The sequence below is a fragment of the Nicotiana sylvestris genome, chromosome 2 (genome assembly GCF_000393655.2).
Source record: "Nicotiana sylvestris chromosome 2, ASM39365v2, whole genome shotgun sequence".
Lineage (NCBI taxonomy): Eukaryota > Viridiplantae > Streptophyta > Magnoliopsida > Solanales > Solanaceae > Nicotiana > Nicotiana sylvestris.
In genome coordinates, this window is record NC_091058.1 from 56,688,209 (window position 1) to 56,713,078 (window position 24,870).

General features: G+C 37.7%; 1 protein-coding gene across 2 annotated transcripts; it reads right to left on the reverse strand.

The window, feature by feature from the left end:
* Positions 1-13,798: 13,798 nt before the first annotated feature.
* On the reverse strand, positions 13,799-23,641 carry LOC104229310 (lysine-specific demethylase JMJ18-like). Of its 2 annotated transcripts, none has more exons than XM_009781930.2 (13): positions 23,496-23,641; positions 22,760-22,845; positions 21,227-21,448; positions 20,035-20,106; positions 19,246-19,323; positions 18,649-19,161; positions 18,326-18,550; positions 17,850-18,011; positions 17,069-17,437; positions 15,718-16,720; positions 15,506-15,609; positions 14,940-15,137; positions 13,799-14,437 (listed from the first exon to the last, which is right to left on the reverse strand). In XM_009781930.2, the coding sequence occupies exons 3-13, from the start codon at positions 21,263-21,265 to the stop codon at positions 14,036-14,038; spliced, it is 3,165 nt and encodes a 1,054-aa protein (XP_009780232.1). In that variant the 5' UTR covers positions 21,266-21,448; positions 22,760-22,845; positions 23,496-23,641; the 3' UTR covers positions 13,799-14,035. The 2 variants fall into 2 exon arrangements, with proteins under 2 accessions (XP_009780232.1, XP_009780231.1); XM_009781929.2 differs by lacking the exon at positions 23,496-23,641 and adding an exon at positions 22,999-23,257.
* Between the last annotated feature and the right edge of the window lie 1,229 nt (positions 23,642-24,870).

A 24,870-nucleotide genomic window follows, 5' to 3' on the forward strand; every position in this document is an offset into this window, starting at 1 on the left:
ACTAATATCTCCCATGTTGAGCATATGATATGTTAATTAACTAAAAAAATAAAACTGAAACTTAAACTAATAGATTTAAATGGGCAGAAGACATATTTGGAACTCCAGATTTCATTTCATTGCGATATCGAAACCTTGTGTGAGATAAGTCTAAAAACATATACCTGGAAATGAGAGTAAAAAGGGGTAAGATTCAGCAGTAGCAACAACAAGACCCAGCAGCAGAAATATACCAAGGAAAACCAATTTTTTAGCCAAATTCAAACCAGTAGAAAGATCAAATGATGATCAGTAATAAAAAATGCAGCCAAAACTTGAACTAAACACTTGAAAACCAACAAGTTCAAATCATTTTTAACATCTGATTATTCAGGAATTATTTTAGAAATGAAAAGCCTTAAGAATTTTAGAAATTTTAATGGAACAATAATATTTTGTATTCTTTCCCGTATTTTCCTGAATGTTTTTCTGTCTTTTCCCAGTACCCCCTTTCTAACTCTTAAGCTCTATCTTGGTATCTTTTTTTCTATCTCCCTCACTCTCAGAATGTTCCCTTAGAATGTCCTAGCCTTTTCCAATATTTTTTTTCCAGAATGCTCTTCTCTCTCTCTGAATGTCCTTTGTTCTGATTTTCAGCTCCCTTAAATAGGCATTCAATTAGTGCATTTTTCACTACCAATTTAACTTTTCATTCTTTAATCCTCCACTCCATTGTCCACTCAATTATCCACTTAATTGTTTAATCCATTAGTGCAATCTTAACCCTACTATCCACTAGAAACTTCTTAAGTAGGTAAACACTTGAATTACTTATATTAATAAGTTCTTATCGACACAATTAAACAAGAATCTAAACCAAATTATTGAACTAATCCTAACTATTCTGACTAAGTGACTAAGTGAAATATGATTTCAAAGTCTACTGATATCCCAACTATACGAAACAAATCAACAAAACCAATCCTACAGAAACAAACAGTGAACAGAATAATTTACCAGAGTATTGATCGAATTTGAAATTGACCAGAAAAGAAAAAGAGATGAGGAAGGCGAATATCAGAATAAAACTAATTAAACTGTAAATATAGAAAATAGGATAGAAGAACTCACCAGTCAGTAGTAATTGAAAAAAACCTTCGAATCTTTAAATTTTTTAAACCAGATCTTGACTTTAACTGTGTGTTCTTGATAAGAACACACAGATAAAGTCAAAATTAGCTTAAAGTAACAACGAATATTGACTCTGTAGTTTAGGTTTAAAACTTAGATTCACTATTCTACATGTTCTGGTTTAATTCGAGGGTAACGAGTGGTGGATTAAGGAAGAGGAGAGGGAGGGGGCTTCAGGGTGTTAATTTGGGAAGGATTGGAGTCGGCGCCGCCACCGGAAGGCTGTGGTGAATGGTGGCGGCTGCTAGGGTTCGTCCCTTTAAATCTATATTCGAACCGTTCTAGGGATGTTCGAGGGAAACTAACTACGGATTATGAAAGAGGAGATCAAGGGGGTTCTAGGGGGTGAGTTTGGTGGCGAACGGAGCCGGCGCCGCCACCAGAAGGCGATGGGGAATGGTGGCGGCTGGTCTCTAGGGTTTGGGTGAGGAAGATGATATGGGGGGTTATGAGGGGGTGGGGTTTTTTTGGTCAAATATATATTGGGGGTGAGGTTAAATCCAGGCCGTTCGATCAAACGAGGTCAACGGCTTGGATTATTTGATTGGTTTGAACGATGTCGTTTGTTAGGGTTAGAGGCTAGATCGGGTTCAGGGGGAAACGGTTCAGGGTCGGGTAATGGAAATGGGGCGAAGTTCTGGTCGTTGGATGTAGATGAAAGGACGGTTAAGATCTATTGAAATCGAAACGACGTAGTTCTGTCCTTATACTACGTCGTTTCGATGGTTTCAGAGGCTGGAAGTTTGGACCGGGTATGGGGCATGCATTTCGGGCTGGGTTAATTGATTTGGGCTTGGGATTTAATTTAAATTTGGCCCAAATTTGACTTCCTTCTCTTTCATTAATTCTTTATCTTTTCTTTTCTTCTTTTTTCTTTTAAAAATTAAACTTAAAAATCCTAAATTAAATTATAGAAGACCTAAATTAGCTTAAATTATTAATTAACTTTAAATAACATCTATCACAAATAATTAAACACTTAAATTAAAAGAAAATCACACAATTTGACCAAAATACAAAAATATATTATTTTTTGTGAATTTTTATTTTTGTAAAACACTTAATTATTATAATTCTTAAAAAATGTAAAAATAAAATCTTAAATGCAAATGCTATATTTTTTTGTATTTTTGATGCATTAATAAAATTAAACATGCACACAAATACATGCAAATAATCAGGAAAATCACTCAATAATTCCTAAAATAACACATAATTAAAGAAAAAACTTGATTTTGAGAAATCTTTTGGAGTAATTCATATGAGGAAAAAATCACGTGCTCACAATTGGCGGTGCTCATCTGAATGGATTAGCAATGAGAGTAATGAAATCTGAGCGGGCTTTTTCCTCAACTGTTCCACAACAGAATAGTCATGCACTTTCATTTTCCTCAGAAATTCCTCTGCCTCTTCTTTAGTTACAACTTTCTTCATTGGCGTTGGATAATTTTTAGTTCTTCTTAACTCCTCAGGAGTAAAACATCTTCCTGAGCGAGTCAAACCTTGTGCTTCGCAAACTTCTTCCTTGATTTCTTTCCCTTTGTAAATCACCGTCACCCGTTCATAATTCCAAGGAACAGCCTTGCTGTTGATTACTGGAAGTTGAGTTACTGGTTTTATAATAACAGGCTCTGTGCGAGCACCCTTCGCGACCACAACAGGTTTACTTGCAACCCTTGGCACTACCACTTTAGCTTTCTCGGGTTTCACTGCAACAATGCTTGATGACCCTCTCTCGGCTACCACAACTGGCTTATCATCTACCCCTCTCAACTGGGCCACTGATTTCCCACTGGTTACTTTTTCCTTTGAGCTAGTTTCGTTGGAACAGATCATCATTACTATCTGTGAGGGCTTCCTGGGCTCCCCCTCTTTATGTATCAACTCAATCATGTGTGTCTCATAGTGAGCTGACAGTGGATTCTGATTGATATTTGGTGCTTCTGGGACTTGAACCTCGATCCGATGAGTATCAATAAGCTCTTGCACAGCTATTTTTAGTTTCCAGCACTTCTCTGTTTCATGCCCAGGGACCCCTGAACAGTACTCGCAACTCACCGAGTGGTCAAGATTTCTAGGGGAAGGATTTGGCATTTTAGGCTCAATTGGATTCAACATGCCCAACTGCCTCAACCTGTGGAAAAAACTGGTATATGATTCCCCTAGTGGAGTGAAAGTCTTTTACTTCTGTGACCTCTTATTCTTGAGGGCCTGGTTTGGTCGAAAACCTGTCCCGGGGGGATTTCTGTAGGCCCTTGGGGGTGGATATGTATTTTGTGGAGCTGGGTATGGATTTTGTGGAGCCGGTGCACGCCATTGTACGTGTGCCGGAGTTTGGGTATAGGTTTATGCATGATGGACGGAAAAATGGGGATCTGGCGGTGGGTAGTAATGTTGTGGAGGGATATATGGAGTGTGGAGGTAATTTTGGTGGTAGGGTCGTGGTTGGCTATAGTAGGGTGATAGACCTCTAGATCCGAACCAGGCTCCGAACTCAACAGTCGTGACATCTTCTTTCTTCTTCTTCCCAAGTACACCCCCAGTGCCGCTTTGAATGGCCTGAGTGGTTGTCTTGATTGCTGAATAGCACATGATTTTGTTGGACTTAAGCCCCTCCTCGACCATGCCTCCCATTTTTACAACCTCATTAAAAGACTTGCCAATTGCGGACACCAAATGACCAAAGTAAGTTGGCTCCAAAGCCTGCAAAAAGTAATCGACCATCTCGCTCTCTTTCATTGGGGGATCTACCCTTGCTGCTTGCTCCCTCCACCGGAAACCATATTCTCTAAAGCTTTCACTGTGCTTCTTCTCTAGTTTAGTCAAAGATAGTCGGTCTGGAATGATCTCAAGATTATACTGAAAGTGACAAGCGAATGCTTGTGCCAGATCATCCCATGTGTACCATCTTCCGTGATCTTGGCGGGTGTACCACTCCAATGCTGCTCCGCTCAAACTCTGACTGAAGTAAGCCATTAGCAATTCATCCTTTCCTCCGGATCCCCTCATCTTACTGCAAAAACCTCTCAAATGAGTCACCGGATCACCGTGTCCGTTGTACAAGTCGAATTTGGGCATTTTGAACCCTGCCGGTAGTTGTACATTTGGGAATAAACACAAATCTTTGTAAGCCACGCTTACCTGACCCCCTAGCCCTCTCATATCCCTGAATTATTGTTCTATGCTTTTCATTTTTCTGAATATCTCCTCATGTTTGGGATTTTTGGCTGGTCTATCAGCTTCTCTCGGGAGATCAGAACGCGGATCGTAGGGGTAGGTTTCGGGAGATTTGAAGGTGGGTTCCGGGGGATAATATGGGTTGTCCTGAGCTTGGAACATGGGTTAACTCGGGGATCTATGGAGTGCAGCTGGTGGAGATGTCACAAAGACAGGGGTGACTGGCAGAGGAGGGCATGGAATCTATAGAGTCGATTTGCCTACGTATCATGTCCCCGCATGAATCAGACCGTGTGTAGTTCTGTCAGATAAGTGTGCGAGTAAATAAACTTTTTTGGGATTTTTAGTTTTTATAAAAATAGATGCTTTAATTACAAAGACTCAATATTAATAAATTTCAAAAGACCAACAGATTCTGATGCAAAGACGAAAAATAGACTCCGAAATTAAGCTTTCATACTCTACAGACTCAAAATAGAAAGAAAATACAAACCCAACATGACCCCCAAACTTTGACCGAAAAGGAAATACAGACTCAAACGAAAAATAATGAGTACATCAATGCTCCTGGTGCCCGCGGGACATCATTCGGTCTCGCCGGGGGCCTATACGTAAGATTCCTTTGAAGTCGGTCCAATTCACTCATTATCTGCTTAACAAATGTCATTACTGCTGCGAAGAAGGTAGTGCGGGTCATATCTTCACAGATCTGGCATTCATGACGATGTAGTCGGCGATGTTCCTAATTTTTTCTCTCACTACGCCTTTTTCTTGTAACAAACGCCCAATCTGCTGGGCCCTGGCTTCCAAAGTTTGCTCGGCCGCATGATTCTGCTCCTGAAGTCGTTGCAAATCTATTTCTAATTGTGCCAAGGCCATGTAATAATGTTCCCTTTCAACCCTGAAGTCCTTTGCTTGCTTGATCATTTTGTTTTCTATGACGATGACCCTTTTCTTTAGCCATGCAACCTCATTGTCATACTTTTCTCTCAGCTGCTTAACCAGATGTGTTCGTTCTGCCGAGTTTTCGGCCAATTGTTTTCGAGCCCTGGTTAATTCACTTTCTGCTTTGTTCAAATTAAAATTATATTCGCCCACTTTCTGCCTCAGGTTATCTACGAGCTTTTCATCTCTGTTACTTTGGACTGGATTTTCTGCCGCTACCTTCAGTTTCCGAATTTGAGCTCGGAGGGCCTCATTTTCTTTGGCTAGCCTTTTCTTTTCACCCTCATCCGCCGTTGCTTGTAAGCCATTCTCAAATTGAAGGTCTTTGACTTGCTTTTCCAGATTTCCTATTATGGCCTTGTACTAGTTTTCTTTGGCCAACCAAGCCCACGGTTCTTGTGACGCCTCGACGAACTCCTGGAGATGGGGTCTTTTGGCCGGCCTCCCAAACTCGATTTCTCTCCTATACCAAGCAAGGTACCCCGGCAAAACTTCACCTTTGGATCGATCACGTACACATGTATTCGCCGTCAAGTATTGACACTTGCTCCATATTTGGCGAACCGCTGCTTCTTGAAATTGTCCATTAGGCCCGATCTCGACCATTTGGTCACTAAGGTCTTCATCTTTCATAACTATCTGGCATCTCCCCAACTGCCTCAAAACTCGATATGGGGCATAGGGCTGGATACTCCTGAGTCCCATCAAAAGGAAATGGGGTCCAGTGGCTGGCATATATATGATTTCGTCCACAGACAACCATCCAAATGTCCATTCCATTTGGCTTGCAGTGACAGAACAGAGGCGCGCTGTCCATTATGTGACCCCTTCTGGTAAGCTGATTCCGTCAATCCTCGTAGAAAATTCCTCTATGCATGTTTTCTCTGTCGACCCATAACTCATAAATTTAGGACGACGACATAGGTGTTCAATCATCCACATCTGCAGCAACATATTGCACACCTCAAAAAAGCTTCCCCCGGGTTTGCAGGCTGTGAGAGCGCGGAAGATTTCAGCTACTATCATGAGTGCGAGGGTGCTGTTAGCCTGAGTAAGTAAAGTGCTGACAACCCCAGATACTCGTATGTCGATGTTCCCATCTTTTCTAGGAAACACCAGGAGTCCTAAAAAGGCTACCATGAATGCAAAACTCCTATGTTCTTCCCACTTAAGGTGGTTTCCTTTGCTACATATTTTGTTTTCCGGCTTGTTGAACCCCCATTTGTGGCCATATCTGTTGTATATAAACCGCAAAGTACAAAAACCAGCTGTCAAGTCTGGGTCGTGGACCCCCCTGCTTATTTTCAAAGAGTCTAGGAACTTGTGTACGGCTACGACCCTTGGAGCAATCAGGTACTGGTGTCTCAGAGGAACCTTGGGACCCCCGATGTACCCGACTATCTCTTCCAATGTTGGGGTAAGTTCAAAATCTGAGAAATGAAATACATTGTGAGCCGAGTCCCAGAATGCGACCAAAGCCTTTATAATATCCTCCTAGGATTAATCTTCAGCAACCCAGTGAGGTCTCCCAGGTATAACTTGACCGTGTCGCACCCTGATTCGCCCAAGTCATCCCACCACATGCGCAACTCCAAAGGGATCTTGTTCACTATTGTTACGTGTAAATTCTGACTTGCATTTATTCTGCACATTTATTAGGGTGATTAAGCAAAAATCACGATTCAATTGACTCGAGGACAACATGGACAATTTTCTATTTAAAATAAAACCCGATTCTGCCAATATGTCATTTCAGCACCTCGGGGTCGAAGATTTTAAGGCTGTGTCGGCTAACCGGTGAAAGCCTTGAAAAAAATGACCACAGGCGGCTGTTCTTGAAAAATAGCCTTCTGGAACCTTTTAGGGGCATTCAGCTATTCCTAACAAGAATGACATCACCCTAATTATTTTCAATTTTTTTTGTTCTTTTGGCTATTTTCGCAAAAAGTGAAGTTGGACCCGATGGGGGTTGCCTACATATCTCACACCCTGTGAAAATTAAACTGGCGTAATTCGGGCTGATAAAACAAACTTCTTTTGAAAACAAGACTCTTTTTCATTGGAAAATAAAACTATTTTTCATAAACAAAACTTTCTTTTCTTTTTGTTTCTTTTTCATCATTTTTTTTCATTTTCAAAAATTCGGCAGAGTTTTGACACTATTTGGACATTGGTTTAAAATAGGCAATTAACTCTCTTTAACCCTCGTACCTCTATCTCTATTTCCTCTACATATTCAAAAGTCGGTCAACATGTCAGTCCGAAGAAAACGAATGCACAAGTAGCAAGTAAGATGCATCAGGATGGTCTTTTGTCATTTTTGGTACACCTGTCCTAGACAGACCCAATCCCTGTGTTGAGCCTCCAAAGTTAAATGCACGTGATGCAAACAAACGTTCCTACTCGGGATCCGGCATGAAGCTGAGTTATTCTAGGTTCATAACCTAGGTATTTGTTCTAGACTGCGTACCCGAGCAGACAACTCGAGTCGAGGAGGGGGCTACGTACCGGGAACCAAAAGGCCATCCGACTTAGTAACTTGTCCGAGCCTCTTTCTTATTTTAAGGTATGACACTAACAGAATAGGGAGTCCCGACCAGCGAGCACATCCCCGAAGATGAGAAGAGAAGGGTTTCGTAACAGTTTATATACAGTTCAGATAATATCAAAGCGGTAAAAGCATCACTTAGCACATTAGGCCCAAACATGTAACAAAATCAGATAAAGCCAAATATAACAATTTATCTAAGCTCGAATTCTGAACCCTGAATTAGAGACTCTGGGTTCGTCCCCAGCAGAGTCACCAGAGCTGTCACACCTCCTTTTTACCTACACCCGCAAGGGCATAAGGGGAGTTTTTCTAATTAAAGGACAATCGAAACGGGATTTATTTAATTCAGAGTCGCCACTTGGGAGATTTATGGTGTCCCAAGTCACCGGTTGAATCCTGAATCGAGGAAAAGATTGACTTTGTATTACAGTCCGCGAACCAGAAATCCGAATAAGGAATTCTGTTAACCCAGGAGAAGGTGTTAGGCATTCCCGAATTCCGTGGTTCTAGCACGGTTGCTCAATTGTCATATTTGGCTTAAATTATCTGATTTTAACAATTATGAACCTGTGTGCAAATTTTAACCTTAACCGCTTTTATTCATTTTTTTTAAAGAAAATTGCAACGTCATTAAAACAAGCCTTGAACCACGTCACATAAATGCACCCGTGGTTTTTGGACATACTTTAACATCGTTCGGATTTGGATTTGGGTCACATAAATGCGCACCCGAGTCTAGGGAGGTAATGTTATTAAAATACGCGCCTAAGAGACTAACACATTATTATTTTGGGGAAGGCCGTGAAATTCGCTAAACGACCCGTCCTGAAATCTAAGTATTTTAATATATGTATCTATTGAGGGCCCCGCAATTTTGCATTTTTATTCGACGAGGCTCATATTTTTTATTTAAAGGTCAATCCTAAAGAGATTATGATTTTCTACCTTTATTGTCTCTACTGCTAAAAGAAAGGTCCTAACTAATTTGTTGTTGGACTGAGGCAAACTACATAATAAATCTGCACCAAAGCCATCGGGCTCTAAGACAAGCCCAACGAAAAGAGTGTTACGCTCGGGCCCACGCCCATGATGGGCTGTGCGCTGATTTCAACCTGGACCCAAATATACATGGCCATCAGAGATGGGCTTGAGCTGCTCATGTAAAGACTGAAAACTATATTGAGTCAGAAGCCCAGACGCAACAATTCGAATTGAGCAATTACTCCTGAGTTGTCTCAAGTTTATTCACTTAATTCAAGCTAGTATTGATTGTTTTGATTGTAGCTTCATACTCAAGCAGCAAATAACTGAAGGTATTTATTTGAAGGTGTTGATCAAATTAAGGAAGGTTATTAATTAAAGCAAATTACTAAACTCAATGAACCAATTCCATGAATCTGAATACTCACAAATCCTAACGTTAATTCAATGATAACAATTCAAATACACACATTAACTAAGTCCAGGACACTTATTCTCACGTATATGTGAAAACAGTGGATAGCCATATTACCGACTTAGTCCAGTTAAACTATTATCACATCTGTGCTGATCTCAACATTAAATCATGACTGGGCTCAAATCGATTTTCAGTAGCTTTAATTAACATTCAATAATATCAACTGGAAGTTTAAATCAGATCCAATTATCACCTAATGACTACAAAATTCGCATCAGAAGACCTTGAATCAGCTAACAGTCCATGAAATAAAATAAATCCATAGTTTATACACAACAAATCACTGCTCAATTATGCTTAACAATTCTAACTTCCATTTAAATCCAGCAGCCAGCAGCAGTTCTCAGAACCAAGCAAGCGTGCAATTTATTCCATGTTCAAGCTCATAATTACATCAGAATTTCGAATGTGTACCTGATTACAGCAATCAAATAAGGACAAATGAGCTTGCAGTTTAAGAAGAAAATAGCAGCAGCAGGACAGTAGCAAGCGCAGTGATCAGCATCAATTTTCAAACAATTTCTAACCTAGAAAAGTGAAATACCAGCCCAGGAAAACACTTTCAATTCAAACAAATGAACAAAAAGACCTTAACCTGTCTTTACTTCAACTTAGTTCAACTATCAACTAACCAGAAATTGTTTCAACCTTAAGGAAACTTTAGAAATCACTAATCACTCAATGGAACAGTATTACTCCTTTGAGTTCTCAGAATGTTCTCCTTTCAATCTCCTAAGCTCTCCAACTCTCCTCTTTTTCTTCTTTTTTATTTTTTTTCCAGTCCCCTCTCTGTCTCTCTCTTTTTTAGCCCTCTTAAGGTCTGAAAATCCCCCGTCATTCTAAGGTCTGCCCTGTATTTTTATACCCTAAGACATACCCCTTTTCCAGCCTGTTTTAATACTTAGATCCTTAAGAAATGTCTTTCTTCCATCATATTCCCTGACAGCCACTACTAAGTGTCTAATTTCATTATTTAATTCAAAGGTGCATGGGCAACCTGAATTTAAAACTCAAGCGTGCCCTGACAACCAGAATGGGCTTCCACTTGATTTTAACACTTTCACTTCAATGATTTACCCTCAACTTCATTAACTAATGATTCCTAAACCGACTAACAAGCATGATACAGATTCAAACAACAGCTAAAACAAATAAATTCACAAAACTCAACTGATTAACCAATTCAGTGTTTTATTCCAACAACAAAAGGAACAAGACCACACTGAATCACCCATAAGATTGTTTGACCATACGCACGAGCCTGGGATGAACAAGTTCTATTAAGTTGAAATGAACCAGTTTTACTGACTAAATTATTAAACAAGGCAGAGTTTCACCCAACTGACTATACAGACTTGTGAGCCAAGAACAGATTCCCCAATTATTACGATAAACAAAATGGTTGAATAAACAAAGTGCCAAAATAGAGGACTGGTCGAGTTTCAGCCCGAAAACGACCAGAGAAAAAAAAAAGAGACGGGGAAAGATTGACAACAGAATAAACAAAAAGGAAATAAACTCACCATCCAGGCTCGAACTGGGAAATGACATTCTGAGTCAACACAATATAATGCCAAACGTTTGTTCTTGTTGGAGAACCAACGAGCGTCATTATTTTATGCTGAAACAGACTTGAATAAACCAAGAAATCCAAATGAATGACCCCCTTGTGCACTGGTCCCAATTTAGGGTTCTAAGGCTTGAACTTAGATTTGATATTCGACGAACTTTGGTCTGATTCGAAAGGAATCCATGATGAATTCATTATGAAGGAGTCACGGGGGGTATGTGGCGTTGACTTGGGGTCGATTTGGATGAACTAGGGTTTGGGTCGATTTCTTTGATCTAACATTCGAGGGGTTCGGGGGTGATTCGAAGAAAAATGAGCGTGGATTCGGAGAGGGGATGATTTGGTGGTTCAGGGGTGTGAGTTTGGGGTTGTTTGACCACCGTCCATCGCCGTGGGCGATTTCCGGCGGGCGGAAGGCGGTGGGGTGTGGTGGTGTGTGTTTTGGTTTCTGAAGAGGCGAGCGGGGGGAGGTGTTTGGTATATCAAAATCAGCTGATTAATCTGGGCCGTTGGATGATGGGAACCAACGGTCCAGATTAAGTTGCTTAAACCAAACAAGGTCGTTTAGGCTTTAGCTGGGGCGGGTATGGTTCGGGGTAGGCGGGTCGGGCTGGAGACGGGTTATGGGAGGGGAATCTTGGACCGTTGGATTGGATGATTGAATGGTTGAGATTGATTGGCGACGAAACGTCGTCGTTTGGTATGGTCTCTTGGACCGGCCGGTTGGGCCCGGATATGGGGTGTGACATTGGGCCTGAACTTTTCCTTTTTAAAACTGGCCCAGTCTGATTTTTACTCTTCTTCTCTTGTTTCTTCTTTTTCCTTTTATTTTCTTTTTAATTCCTAATTACCAAAAATTCTAAAATAAATTGTAAAGCCAAAATTAACTTAGAAAAATACTAATTAACCCTTAATGATAATTATCACACAAAATTAAATAAAAGATAATCACACAATTTTGACATTAGACACTAAAAACGCGAAGTCGTTATTTTTTCGATTTTTCATTTTCGTAAAACAAATTACTGTTTAATTAATTCTAAATTGCAAAACTAAATTGTAAATGCAAATGCAACACACATATTTTTTGTATTTTTCATTAATTAAAATAGAATAAACATTCACAGACAAAATACAAATAATTATCCAAAAAATGCCACGCGAATTCTCAAAATTGCACGCAAAGGAAAATTATTTTATTTTGAATTTTTGGAAGTAGTTCTCATAGGGCAAAAATCACGTGCTCACACCTTACCACCAAACATTTTTATCAAAGATGTCATATTAATTACAATTGCAAACTAAAACACACAAAAATATATTCTTAAAACTTCAGAGTTGAAACGGTTTACCGAATTGCCGAACAACTTCTTGAAAATTGAAAATCGTTGAAGACTTGAATACTTCAATTCACCAACTTCACAAATTTTCACAAAATTTCAATAAATAAAACAAGCAATTATAGTAGAGAGATTGAGAGAGATTGATGAATTGGTGAGTAAAAATGAAAGAATGAGGGGGTATTTATAATTGAGAATTGGGAAAAAGTGTAATTATATAAAGTTTGGGGGCCAAATGACTATTTTTGAAAGTTTCAAACGGTCAAAATTGCAGCCCAACGATTACTTTTTTAATTTTTGACCGTTGCTATTTTTAATTTTTTTGTTATTTTAAAGTAGCCGTTAGAGGCCCGTTAGGCCCGGTAAGACCGGCCCAGGCCCGCCAGCCGGTCCCGGGCTCGTGGGCTATTTTATGTGACCCGGCCCACCTCGGGCTTTTTGCACCATTAAGGACCGACACACTAGGACCGGCCCGCCAGACCCGTTTAGCCCGTTAGGACCGCGGGACCGGTCCGGTCCCGGTCCCAGCCCGGCCCACCATACAACATTAGGTAGGGTGTAATAAGAATAGAACTTAATAGGGTGTATTAGTAATGCTGTGATTATTTCTTATCAACTATTTGATTTGGTATATTACAGGTTTTTGAAAGGGCAGTTCTATCTTTATACATGTTTATCCATGTATTAAAAATCATGATATTGCTAATGCTATGGTTTACTATGTATGAGAATGACACTGAATAGAGCATATAACTAATGTATTAGTTATATATAAGTCAAAAACATTATCAAACAAGGGATTAATACTACTAAAGCTAATACGTCTAATATTTTCTCGAATACATCCTGCTAAACGACTCCTTAGTTACTTAGAACTTTTAGTACATTTGCCCTGGTCGTCAAGGTACATCAACAATTAATACCTTCATTTTATTTGTGGTCATCATTCGAATGAAAACCTTGTTGAAGTTGGTATTGCAAATAAGAAATATCAAAATTGAAGAAAAAAACTATATGGAGGGCCATAATATATTCGACCGTATAATCAATTTTGTCAAAATATAATTACTTAAGATCTTTGGGCCTATGATTAATAGAAACTTATTCATATGATTCTTGTGAGTTATGTTAGAGTTTAGTACTCCTACTTAATTGAAAAAATGAGAAACTTTTTTCTAGAGTTGTTATACTTTTTAAATGTTTTGGAAATAATATCAATCCAAAGGACAAGTTGGTCAATGAGTGTGGTGATAGAATATTATACTTTTAATATAGAAATTTCAAAGTCTTCTTTTCCTTGGTTCTCTAACGCAATATTTGGTTGATTATTTGAGCCAGGCATAATATAAGAATGAAAAAAATACTCTATCACTTAAGTTAGACACCGTTTGTGCTAGGAACATTCACTCTGTTGAGTACCAACATTGGACCTTTTAGTACGAAACTACAGCTGAACAAAACAAATGAGACATTTCTAACAGCATAAGATCTTATTTCAGGAAATTAAAAGATTTGACTCAGGTAATCCAACTATATAACTTTTTTTTTCTTTATATAGAAGGAAAGCTTCTTTGCAGGCCTATTCAGAAGCAAAAACTTACTTGTATAAGCTTTTTTTTCTTATATAAAAGGAAAGCTAAATGCAGTTCTTTGCAGGCCTATTCAAAAGCAAAAACTTACTTCTATAACATGAGCAAGTTCAACTAACATATCTCATGCGCGACTCATCCTCACATTCCTCCCTTCCTTATGCTAATATTCGAAAGAATTAAGCTGTCGATAACCCCTACTGAGCTAAAAAGAGATCCCAAAATTGTAGGGATTTACATGTTCCTTTGGATCTCTTGAGTCAATGTTGCTAATGCTACTCTCCACTCGGGGCTAGTTGACCCGCTGCACAAGATCTTGTGCATTATTTTCAGTTCTTCAGGATCAGCTTTACTCAAAAGTTTCCTAAGTACTAACTGCAACTCATTGTCAGATGAATGATTTCCGCTACTTCCTACTGAATTAGCTTGCTGCTGCTGCTCATCCGCAGCCAACTTGCCTCCCGACCCCTGGCCTGTTTTTACCACAGCATATCTTGACACGAGAGGCTGCTCCTGAACGTCAACAGACTTCCATAAACCTGAAGACCCTTTGACATTTTCACACCCGTCATTGAGTTTTAGCTGCTTGTTCCAGTACTCCAGGCATTGATGGTTTTCATCAAGAGCTTCAATGGACTGTATACACCAATGTTAGCACAATGTAGGAGTAATTCACTTGGAAGCAAGTTGTTAGAAGATGGAAAAAACTTTATTTATTAAAAGAGTCAGAAATAAGAAATTTGATTCTACTAGGAAGAAATTGTTTATAAGCAAATGTTCGAATTGATATACGGTACCATCACTTTATACTCTAGGTTTTACAAGAGATTCCTCTCAGCTCGAAGAACTGGGGCTAGGTTCAAACAAGAAATGCGCGCAAGAATCTAAACCTAAAGTGGATAAAGATAAGGTGATTCCACTAATGAACCAACTACAAGATCACAAGATAGAAGCATCTTGTCCTTTCGTCGGGAAATGTAGTGTTAATCCTGCTCATTTCTACTGTGCTAATTTAACTATGAATTCTTTCCTTGTTTTTCTAAAATCACATGTCGATTATTTGTTGATCAAACTAACGCCAGTTAGTCACAAACTTGAATGAGCAATATCGTGCACATAGCAACATAATAGGTAATACCTGAACTATGTGTGGGCAGAGTAACCCAAACATTTTGTGCCCGTCGATACTTTCTTCAGGTTGCAATGGTGGAAGATCTTGTTTTCCTAGATTTCTTTTTGTTGTGATTTCTTTATTGACTCTCTGCAAAACCATTTCCCAGCATTTTTGAGCTGAAGAACAAACAAAACTCTCATCTGGATGCTCTTCTAAGCTAACCTGAAATCAAGTAGACAATAATTAGAGTCCAGTAAATAGATCGAAACTGGAATTTAACACATTTTATTGTAAAGTATCAATGGCAGTGAATAAGCAAATTATTTACTCCCGTGTTAAAGCATTAAAAAAAACCATAGCATGCTCAAAAACTTTTTCCGAGTAACCTTTCTTCAAAGTAGATGCCTACGTTTACAAGGTAATAACGAGAAATTTTCCTTCCAAACACACTATGCAAATAATGAAAATAACTCACATATTTCCTTCACAACTATGCAAAAGAGAATAACATAACAGAAGACTCGTCCTTACTATCCGATATTTTCTCAACTTATATAATTCAGTAAGCAGAGTATTGAATAACATCTTACCTTGAATAGAGGTCCAAGGAGCCCACCATCCAAGATCTCACATATATAGCTACTAATTGTCACAGGATTGAGCACATCAAAGAACTTAACACGGCTTCTAAATCCTGTTATGGAGCATCAACAATGAAATATACAATAAGGGCATTGAAATTTGAAGAAAATGTCACATCAAATGCAAAAATTTTCTTAGTACGAAATCATATTTAACAAACCTTTAGGGAATATCGCCAATTTATTGCACCACAGCCTTCCCGAAACAATTGACCCAAAATTTAGCGGGTCGACATGGTAGGCGAGCTTTTGTTCAGACATTTTGCTGCTCGGGGAATCCTTATTAGTGTCAAGTGTTCCATTTTGACGAACACGAAGTGAGCACATGGAAAGATCAACGCCAAATAACTTCTTGCCACTACTGTGATTTGAAGCATAAGAGTTGGTTGCATCATCAGATAATAAATGGAGATATTTTTCTGTAGCAAGAGAAACTGAGGATCCAGAATCACAGACTAAAATAACTCCATCTCTTTCTGTAGGTACTTTTAAATCATCATTCATCTCTTGTATAGCTATGGATGTGGAGGTCTCATTTGCTTTTTTTCCGCACTCATTGGACAAGCTGTTGCAATCTAGATCAAAGTGATATCCATTAGTGGCAGGAGCTTCTTCTTTCGCACCTTTTGACAAGTTCTCAGGTGCACATAAAAGATGCTTCTGCTGATCTGACCAGAATGCATGTGTCTCGCTATGCAACGAGCTGCACTGCTTCTTCGAATACTGTTTTTGCTCTCTCAACGAACCTGGTAAGTCTTCATTTTTCAGCGAGGGATCCATTTCCAGTCCATCTCCCTCTGAATCCAGCTTCACAAAATTATGCTGTCTCCTACTTAAAGAACGAAAACCAGAAACCTTGGAAGCCCATAGTTCAATAGCACCCAATTTCCCCTCCAATGCTTGTACCAATGTGTTCAATTCATCCATGTTATAACGAACAAGGATAATTTTGTCCTCTGGTTTACAGGAACACATAAGATTTGCATGTTTAAGACATGAAAACTGCTCCGGGGAACACTTGCAACCAACTGCAGAGAGGTGTAAGTCATAGTAGCAAGAAAAGCATTCCTGCTCATCTTTCAAGCCAAAATCTCTATCCATATTTTGAAGTCGGACATGAGGTACAAGTCGCTCCAGTCTTTCCTTCTCCATCTCAATTCTTCTCTGCATGTAGGAAAAAAGATAGATTACTTGCAACATTTTGCCTCTTGTACACTTTTAAGTATATGAATCTTTGTAATGCACCTCCACTTTTTATGATTTACCAACAAAACCATCTTTGTAATTCACCTCCAATAGAATTGCATTTTGATAAAGGACTCAAATAGAATTTCATTGTAACTGGATAATGGGGAGTTTCAAATTAAAACTAAAAGTACCTTTAGGGGAGTTTATGTCATACTAAGTACTATTATCCCTTATATGTGAAGATACCTAATGAATGGGGTCAAATCACAAAGACAGAAGTATTCAAATCCACATCCATATGTTTTGACATACTCAGAAATTTACCTTAATAGCTTTAGTCAGCATACCATCCTTCCCACAGAAACTTTTCCATCTCACGTTTCTACTGTTTAGATTCTTAAGAGCAGAGAGCTCCCACAATGCCTCGATAGCTTCACTAGCTGCTCCTATAAGCAACTTATCATGTGAAAGTGAAGTTTTACGACGTTGCTTGCTGTAGAGCTCCACTGCAGTTAGTCCATGCTCTAACCAATCAACAGGGGCCAGATTAACGGCCTCCGCGCAGTTGAACCCACAGTTAAATCCAGAATGATAGGCTCTTGGGAATGTGAGCACAAACTCCCCTGGGTTCTGAACAGCACGGTACACTGGTACACCCTCTGACTTCAAAACTGAAGGAGACAACTGAGTTACCTGAAAAAATCAATGATGAATTTGATATGAGGGTCAGCCCAACTTATTCCAAACTCAAACTACCAAGAAATGCGCCAATGTACTGGAAAAAGATTAGAGGGCTGAGGGGAAGCTGAATTAACAAGAGAAAAGAATCTTGATGGCAATTTGTACAATTTATTAAAAGCGAAAGAATAGAATTTCAGATGTTCCACAAGTGACAAGTAAACATTTCTGTTACGATATTCACATCTGTAAGTTGATGAGTAAACTTAGCAATTAGGTGAGGTTTATGAAAAGGAAAAGGGACTTGCATAGCTCATTGTAACTAGAGGAGCAACTTGCATAGCTCATCACTGCTCGACTTAGCCGGTGGAGTATTATAGAACTAGGATGACTAATGCTTGATCAAGATTTAGTTTGGAGTACTTACAAGTTCGTGAAGCAAATCAGGTTGCTCTTCAAACAGATCTGGCAAATGCTTTCTCATTGCATCCTCCAGGGCTGAAGCATGAGTTCCTGGCACTCCATACCAAATCTTTGGCTCACCCCAATGCATATAATTCAGAGAATAAAGATGGTGGTCCTCAACGTGCTTTAATTAGATAAAAGGAAGCAAGTATTCAGTCAACATAAAGCAAATAAGTTGATCGAATAGTAATGAAAAAAAAGAAAGAAAGAGAAATGTGTGGAGTTTTTTTTTTGGGGGGGTGGGGGGGACCTATGACACGAGATGTTAACTGACGCCTGTAACAGTTAATACTTGAAGAAAATTGATCAATACTATTCAGGTAAACAAGAGAAGAATTCATGAATGCACCCAACTTTGCTTTATTTAATGAGTTCACTTTGTCAACTATATATTAAGTTTAAGTTGAAAGCTTAACTGAACAAGTCTTTATTACATACCCAACAGAATGATGAGAAGCACATTCCAATATACAGCCACGGGATCAAAACTCCTGAGATATTGCACTCCTCAAAGCACAATACAGAACATGGCAGGCGCGGTAAGTTGTTCAAGTTCCAACCAGAAGTCGCATACTGATTTAAAGTACGAGCATTTGGAGATAAAGATTCTTGGGGGAATCCACTGCCGAATACTCCAGTTTCCAGATCAGCTCCATAGTACACCTACTCATCAGATGAAGGTAAATAATTTAGTCTTCAACTGATGAGCACATAATAGATATCTCATAATACAAAGTAAATACCAAACTAAATTCCCTTACCTCAACTTCATCTGTTGGCTTCTCAATGATGCGCCAATACTCACCTTCAATTTCTTCAATGGACGGTTGCCATACCTTGTCCTGTTTAGGTTCATCACAGGCTCCATCTTCAGGATCCGTCATCCCAAAATAGAACTCTTTAAAATCTTTGGAAAACGTCTCAAATTCCTCAAATGTGAAGTCAGACCCTGACTGAAACCCGAACTTCTCATCACTATTGTTCGATTGAGTATTTGATTCAGAACCTAGAGCTCTTGGTTGTCTCCTCGTTGATCCCATCTTTGAGTACCATCGTCTTTTCCTCTTTCTCTGTTTTTTCTTTTTCATGGGCTCCCTATTCTGAAGTAAATCAACTTGCTGGATTCGAGTCGAGAACTTAGCAAATTCCCACACATTCTTCTCTCTAAGTGGGCAGGGTGGACTCCAAGATGCAGGTGGTACAATCCTGCATATGCCATATGGCTGTGCGTAGGGGCGAATGCTTGCAATATAACCAAGTGGATCTTTGAACTCCTATCGTTTGACCACAGGATGAGCTTAACCAATGGCTTTAAGCACACAAACGGGAATATAATAACTTTTGAACATGAAGTTTACCTCATCATTTGGATAGTACACAGGAGCATCCTGTAAGATGGGCCTACAAGCTTCGCCAGGATTCCATCTTGCTGACACCTGTTCCAGAACAAGAAAGAACTACTTATGTACAGAGAGGAAAAGGTAGGTCCTATGAGTGCCATGGTATGTATTAGACAGCAACGGGGTCATGCTTAACAAAATGGATGTTAGAAATTAAACTAAAAAGATAATGATTTTAATTATCCAAGTTTATTAGCAACATCCACCACCACCACCAACAACAACATACCCAGCATAATCCCACATAGTGGGGAGGGTAGTATGTACGCACACTTACCCCTACCTTGCGGAGGTAGAGTGGTTGTTTTCAATAGACCCTTTGCCGGGAAAGCAAAAGCACCACATGAATAATAAGAAAAACAAGACGGGACAATACCGAGAAGCCATGTAAAAGCAGCATAAATAACAACAAGATAATAAGATGATCGAAATGCAAAAAACGTCAGGTAGTCATAGAAACCTAATACCAACAGAATGTGAGAGTATGAACTAATACTACCGGTATGAATAATCTAGACTGCCTAACTTACTACCCTAATCCTCGACCTCCACACCTTCCTGTCAATGCTCATTAGCAACATCCACCAATGTCTATAAATTAGAACACATGCATGACTAGGCATTCTACGACATCAAACATGGAGAATCGGCACAATTTTAGACACAGTACATGATTAATCATATTTCTGCAAGATATGCGATGATGAACACCAAATCGAAAAGGAGTTATAGATTTTTCCTTTTTACCTTCCGACTACGAGGGCTGCCTGAACTCTCAATATTATTTTCACCTTTTGGAGCCTGTCTAGAAGGATGTTCCTGCAGGGGAAGAGAATAGAGTTAAATCTCAATCAGATGAAAGAATTTAGTCTTCAAATTGTTTTTTCTACATAATTGAATGTGATTTCTACTTAAGAAAGTTCTTTTAGTCAAAAAGCATTCAAGATTAAATTGTTCAAAATTTGTTTAGTTTGCAAAAACTGATCAACTAGCGGTCAGATCAGTAATCTCTTGAGTGCAAGAGAACAAATACTGGATATGACAGTGTACATTTTATGAGTCAGACACCCAGCATAAAAAAGCCATAAGATAACGGTGATGTGTAATTATCCATTTATCCGTCTTTTTTTCCTTATCCTACATTCCACCCTCGTCAGAAGAGGGATCAAAAGAACCAGAAAGCATCATTATTTTATCAGCATTGTCTTCACTCAAGACAATCTGATCAACCAAGAAAGAAGAGAGGAATCGTGAAAAGTACTCAACAGATCTAACTCTTTCAGATATAAGGATCAATTTGAATGGAATATCAGCAGTTGTATGATGCGCAAATGTCACTTCTCCCTTTCCTTGCTAAAGGAAAATTCAGCAGAGCGATGAGCATCAAAATTTGGATCTTGCTAAAAAGTCTTAACCAAATAAAGTTAGGAAGTAGTAAAAGCAGAAGACAACCAGCCATGCATTTGGTCATTGAATGATATGACAAAGTACTTAAAAGTTTTAGAAGAAATCCAGATGATGATCTGACGAAGAGTGTAGGCCTATCTTACATGTGAAAATGTTTATTTTATCTGAAAAAACAGGGTACTCCATTTGATTTCATAAAAACGTTACTGTCACGAAGACATATCTACAGACTTTGATTTTGTTAATATTAAAAGGAGCAGCTTCTTTAGCCCTCTAAACATCCGATTCTTCTTTGTTTCCTTTTGTGTTTCTTTAAAAATCTCACAGAAGTACAGATCTAAACTGAACATATAAGGTAAAGGCCACATAACATATCGGAGAACAAGTCACAGAAGTACAGATCTAAACTGAGCATATAAGGTAAAGGCCACATAACATATCGGAGAACAAGATAGATATGGGAAAGAAATTAAGACTTCAAAATCAATTAAAATACATAAACAAGTTACAAATCAAAAGCCAAGCTTCAAACCTTCATGCTCTTTTTTTCAGATTGCGCCCTGGAGCACATATACCCCTAATTTTATGCTTGAAGGATAATATATAACCTTCACCTTGTCAGAGATCTAAAAATGGAACGATGCTTAATGAACTGGTGCTCTTCTCTCTTCAGTTATATAGACTTTTCCGTGAAGTTATATCTTCAGATTCTGGATTGCAGAAATCCGTATTGATTACAGATATGAATTTTCAACTGCCAACGCATCAAAACGACAATGTAAGAAAGAACGGAAGGCAAATTGATATAAATGACCATTTGAAGAGAATCCTCCAAAGATTACCGCTGACTTAAATAGACGGGTAGTGGAACAGAAAACAAACTCTATTCAATGCATGAACCATTATTTACATTTCCCTTACTAGCCAAAGGCTCTCAAAATGTAAGCCTGGGGTGAACGCTAGTAATTCAAGATCCTAAAAAATTTCAAACAATGCGATATGGTTTTACCCTTTACATCAATGTGGTGACCATGTATTTTCAAAATGTAATGGTGATCTTCCTCGATACAACTAGACCCCGATTAAATCAGAATTCTGCACTAATTTAATAGCCAATAAAGGACTTCAGCAATCTATCGACATTTTGTGGCAGGAATTATTTTAAAAAAGATAACTGGAGATAGTTCCAAAAACTAAAGAGACTAAAGCTACATTTTTACTTCGATTCACAACACACTCTAAATTGGCAGGAACGAGGGCAGATTTGCCGAATACGTTCCAAGCAGGTATATAGCCTATTTAATATCAGTAGAGGAAGATAATATTTAGCAAAGAACATTACAACATAAATGAATGAAATACACACTAAAAAGGCAGCCTATTTTCATCAGATTCAGTTATATTAAGCACACGATCTGCAATTCTGGAGCTATGATGTCTAGTGATTCCAATGGAAGAATGGGCTTATAGAGTGGAACTTCTAAGCCTTCTCTATGCCCTCAATATCAATCATACAAATCTTTAGTGCTACCATTTTGCAGTTACTGCAATAATTACAGCTCCTGCGCCTACCAAGATTCATAAATGTATTCAGACTAAGCTAATCTCGATCCCCCCCCCACCCCACCCCCCAGGATAGAGAAGCAAAACCGCTCCATTAAAACGAATAATTTCAAGTTCCCCTAATCGGGATTGTTGATGCTACAAATCATAATTTTAAGCAAAACCATTCCATTAAAACGACATAAAATGCATCAAAGTACAATTTTCGCAACAGAAGCAAAAATTAGCCAAATGGAAACCATGCTCATGATATCTGGAATTGTTCAAAGGAAAACTATTCTCCTCATCTCCGTCTCTCTCCCTCCACCCCCAACCCCCCCCCCCCCCACCACCCACCCCCCACCACCCCAAAAAAAAACCCTTCTCTGTGGAAATTCCCTTCTGAATCACAAATGCTACAATGCAATATAAACTGGAGAACAATAAGCAAACATTAATAATCAAAAATAGAATTCTTCATTAGACAATGACAGATTCAAGACAAAAGATTGAAGCTTTTTACCTCCAAGATCATGGAGAAGTTGAGCTAAACTGAAACTCTAATCACTGACTTAACAAATATACCATTCAACCCAAAATTTATCACGCCTGCATAGACAATAATTTCAGTCACAATCCATTATAACAGAATTCTTGAAAATATGCATGAACATTCACAAACAGCAAAAACTGAAAACTAAAACAAGAAATATACAGACCAAAAAATAAAATAAAAAATAAAACAGAGAAGCAATTGTATACCAAATTTAACCTTCCCCTGTGATCAATGATTCACGTAAGCAAAACTTTACAATACTGATAGAATTACAAGGAACTATTCAACCCTCAAAATTTCACCAAATTAAATTCCAAAAAGATAAAAAAAGATCAATCTTTTTTACTTTCCTTTAATAGAGAGATAAAATCAATGGGTAAAAATCAAATCTTGCTAAACTGGGTAAATTAAATGATGAGTTAAAAAATTACCCAAAAAAAGAAAAAAAGAATAGAGAAAACACGACAAATTGAATTAAATTAGAAAAGATTTATAGTTTGGTAAACAACAATGATGATTGTGAATAAAACAAAAAGCCCCCAAAAGACATAAAAATTTTGCTTTTACTTTTTATATATATAATACTTATATATTATTATTATTATATCTTCATGGGTTTCAGGTTTTTCCACTAACATGCTACGTGATGTACATTACATAACAAGAAAGCCCAAAACTGAAGAAAAGAATAACAAAAAATTACCTCAAAATAACAGCTCCGTAATTCCTCAATTGAGTTACTGATTTACTATTGACCTTTTTTCGTTTTTAACTTTAAAATCAAGGGTTTTATAATTAAATGCTTATCCTACTTCAATTCGGAAAAGATTAACAAAGAAAAAATATTCCTATTTTATTAAGAAAAGTAATTTATTCTCACTTAAATGAAACATAATGCTGGAGTTACTATGATCCGTTTACATGAAACTATACGAGTACTATTTTAGTTTAAAAAAGCAAATGGTTTTTTGTATTTTAATTGATAAAACGTTATTAAGAAGAATAAAATTTACCTATTTTTATTATTTACAAAAGAAAAGAAATAAGAAAACAGTTAATATTTTTTATTAGGAAAAGAATGAAAAAATAGGATAAGGACTCAACAAACGAGGAAGTTGGATCTTGAGAGAGAGAGAGAGAGAGAGAGAGAGAGAGAGAGAGATTGTACGTTGAGAAGTGAATGGCTAAATTTCAGCCAAATACTCCATTCCAATTTTATTTTATTTTTCATTTTACTTTTCAAGAGTAATTCCTACTTGAAATATTCTAAGTCCAAAAAAAAATCCCTTGAAAAGTAAAACGAAAAAATAAATTGGAATGAAAATTCAAACTCAAATTCACATTTGAAAGTGATACTTCATACAAATTATTTAAGATGTATAAACCAACACAACTAGTACAATCAACCCTCTCTATAATATTCTTGTTTTATAGTGAATGACTATTATACAACTATACCAATATTTGACGTTTAAATATATTTTGGCTATTATAGATAAAAATTATACAAAAAATCAATTTTTTTAATGTTACATATAAAAAATAAGAAAATTATTCAAACTTAAAATCTCAAAAGATATGCATATTTCACTAGTTAAATATATAAGAAAGCTAATACATTATTAATAAATTCATAACTAAAAGTATAAAGGTTAAAACTCTAAGGGAGACATTTTAAAGTTGCCTAACAAAATAAATTTTTTCAAGATTGATGGAAGAACTTTGTAATTGTAGTTTGTTTCGTAGATTTCATTCCCTTATTAGTGATATAATGCCTAAATTGCCGAAGATGTGTCCAAATTTTCAGCAAAAAAGTATCCAATAGCTTTCCCTCAAAAACAATCTAAGAACTTAACATTTAAATTTTCTATCTAAATTTTTTATGGAATTTGTCAGATAGAAAAGATATCATGTGCAAATCTTCAATTTTATATCTTATGCAAGATAAAAACTTTGATTAATGGAAAAAGATTATGTGCATATTTTTAGAATTATTATTAGTAATCTTAAAGTTTCTATATGGCCGTTATAGATGAGTAATTTTACAAAGAGCGTTCTGTTATAATTATGGTTGCTGC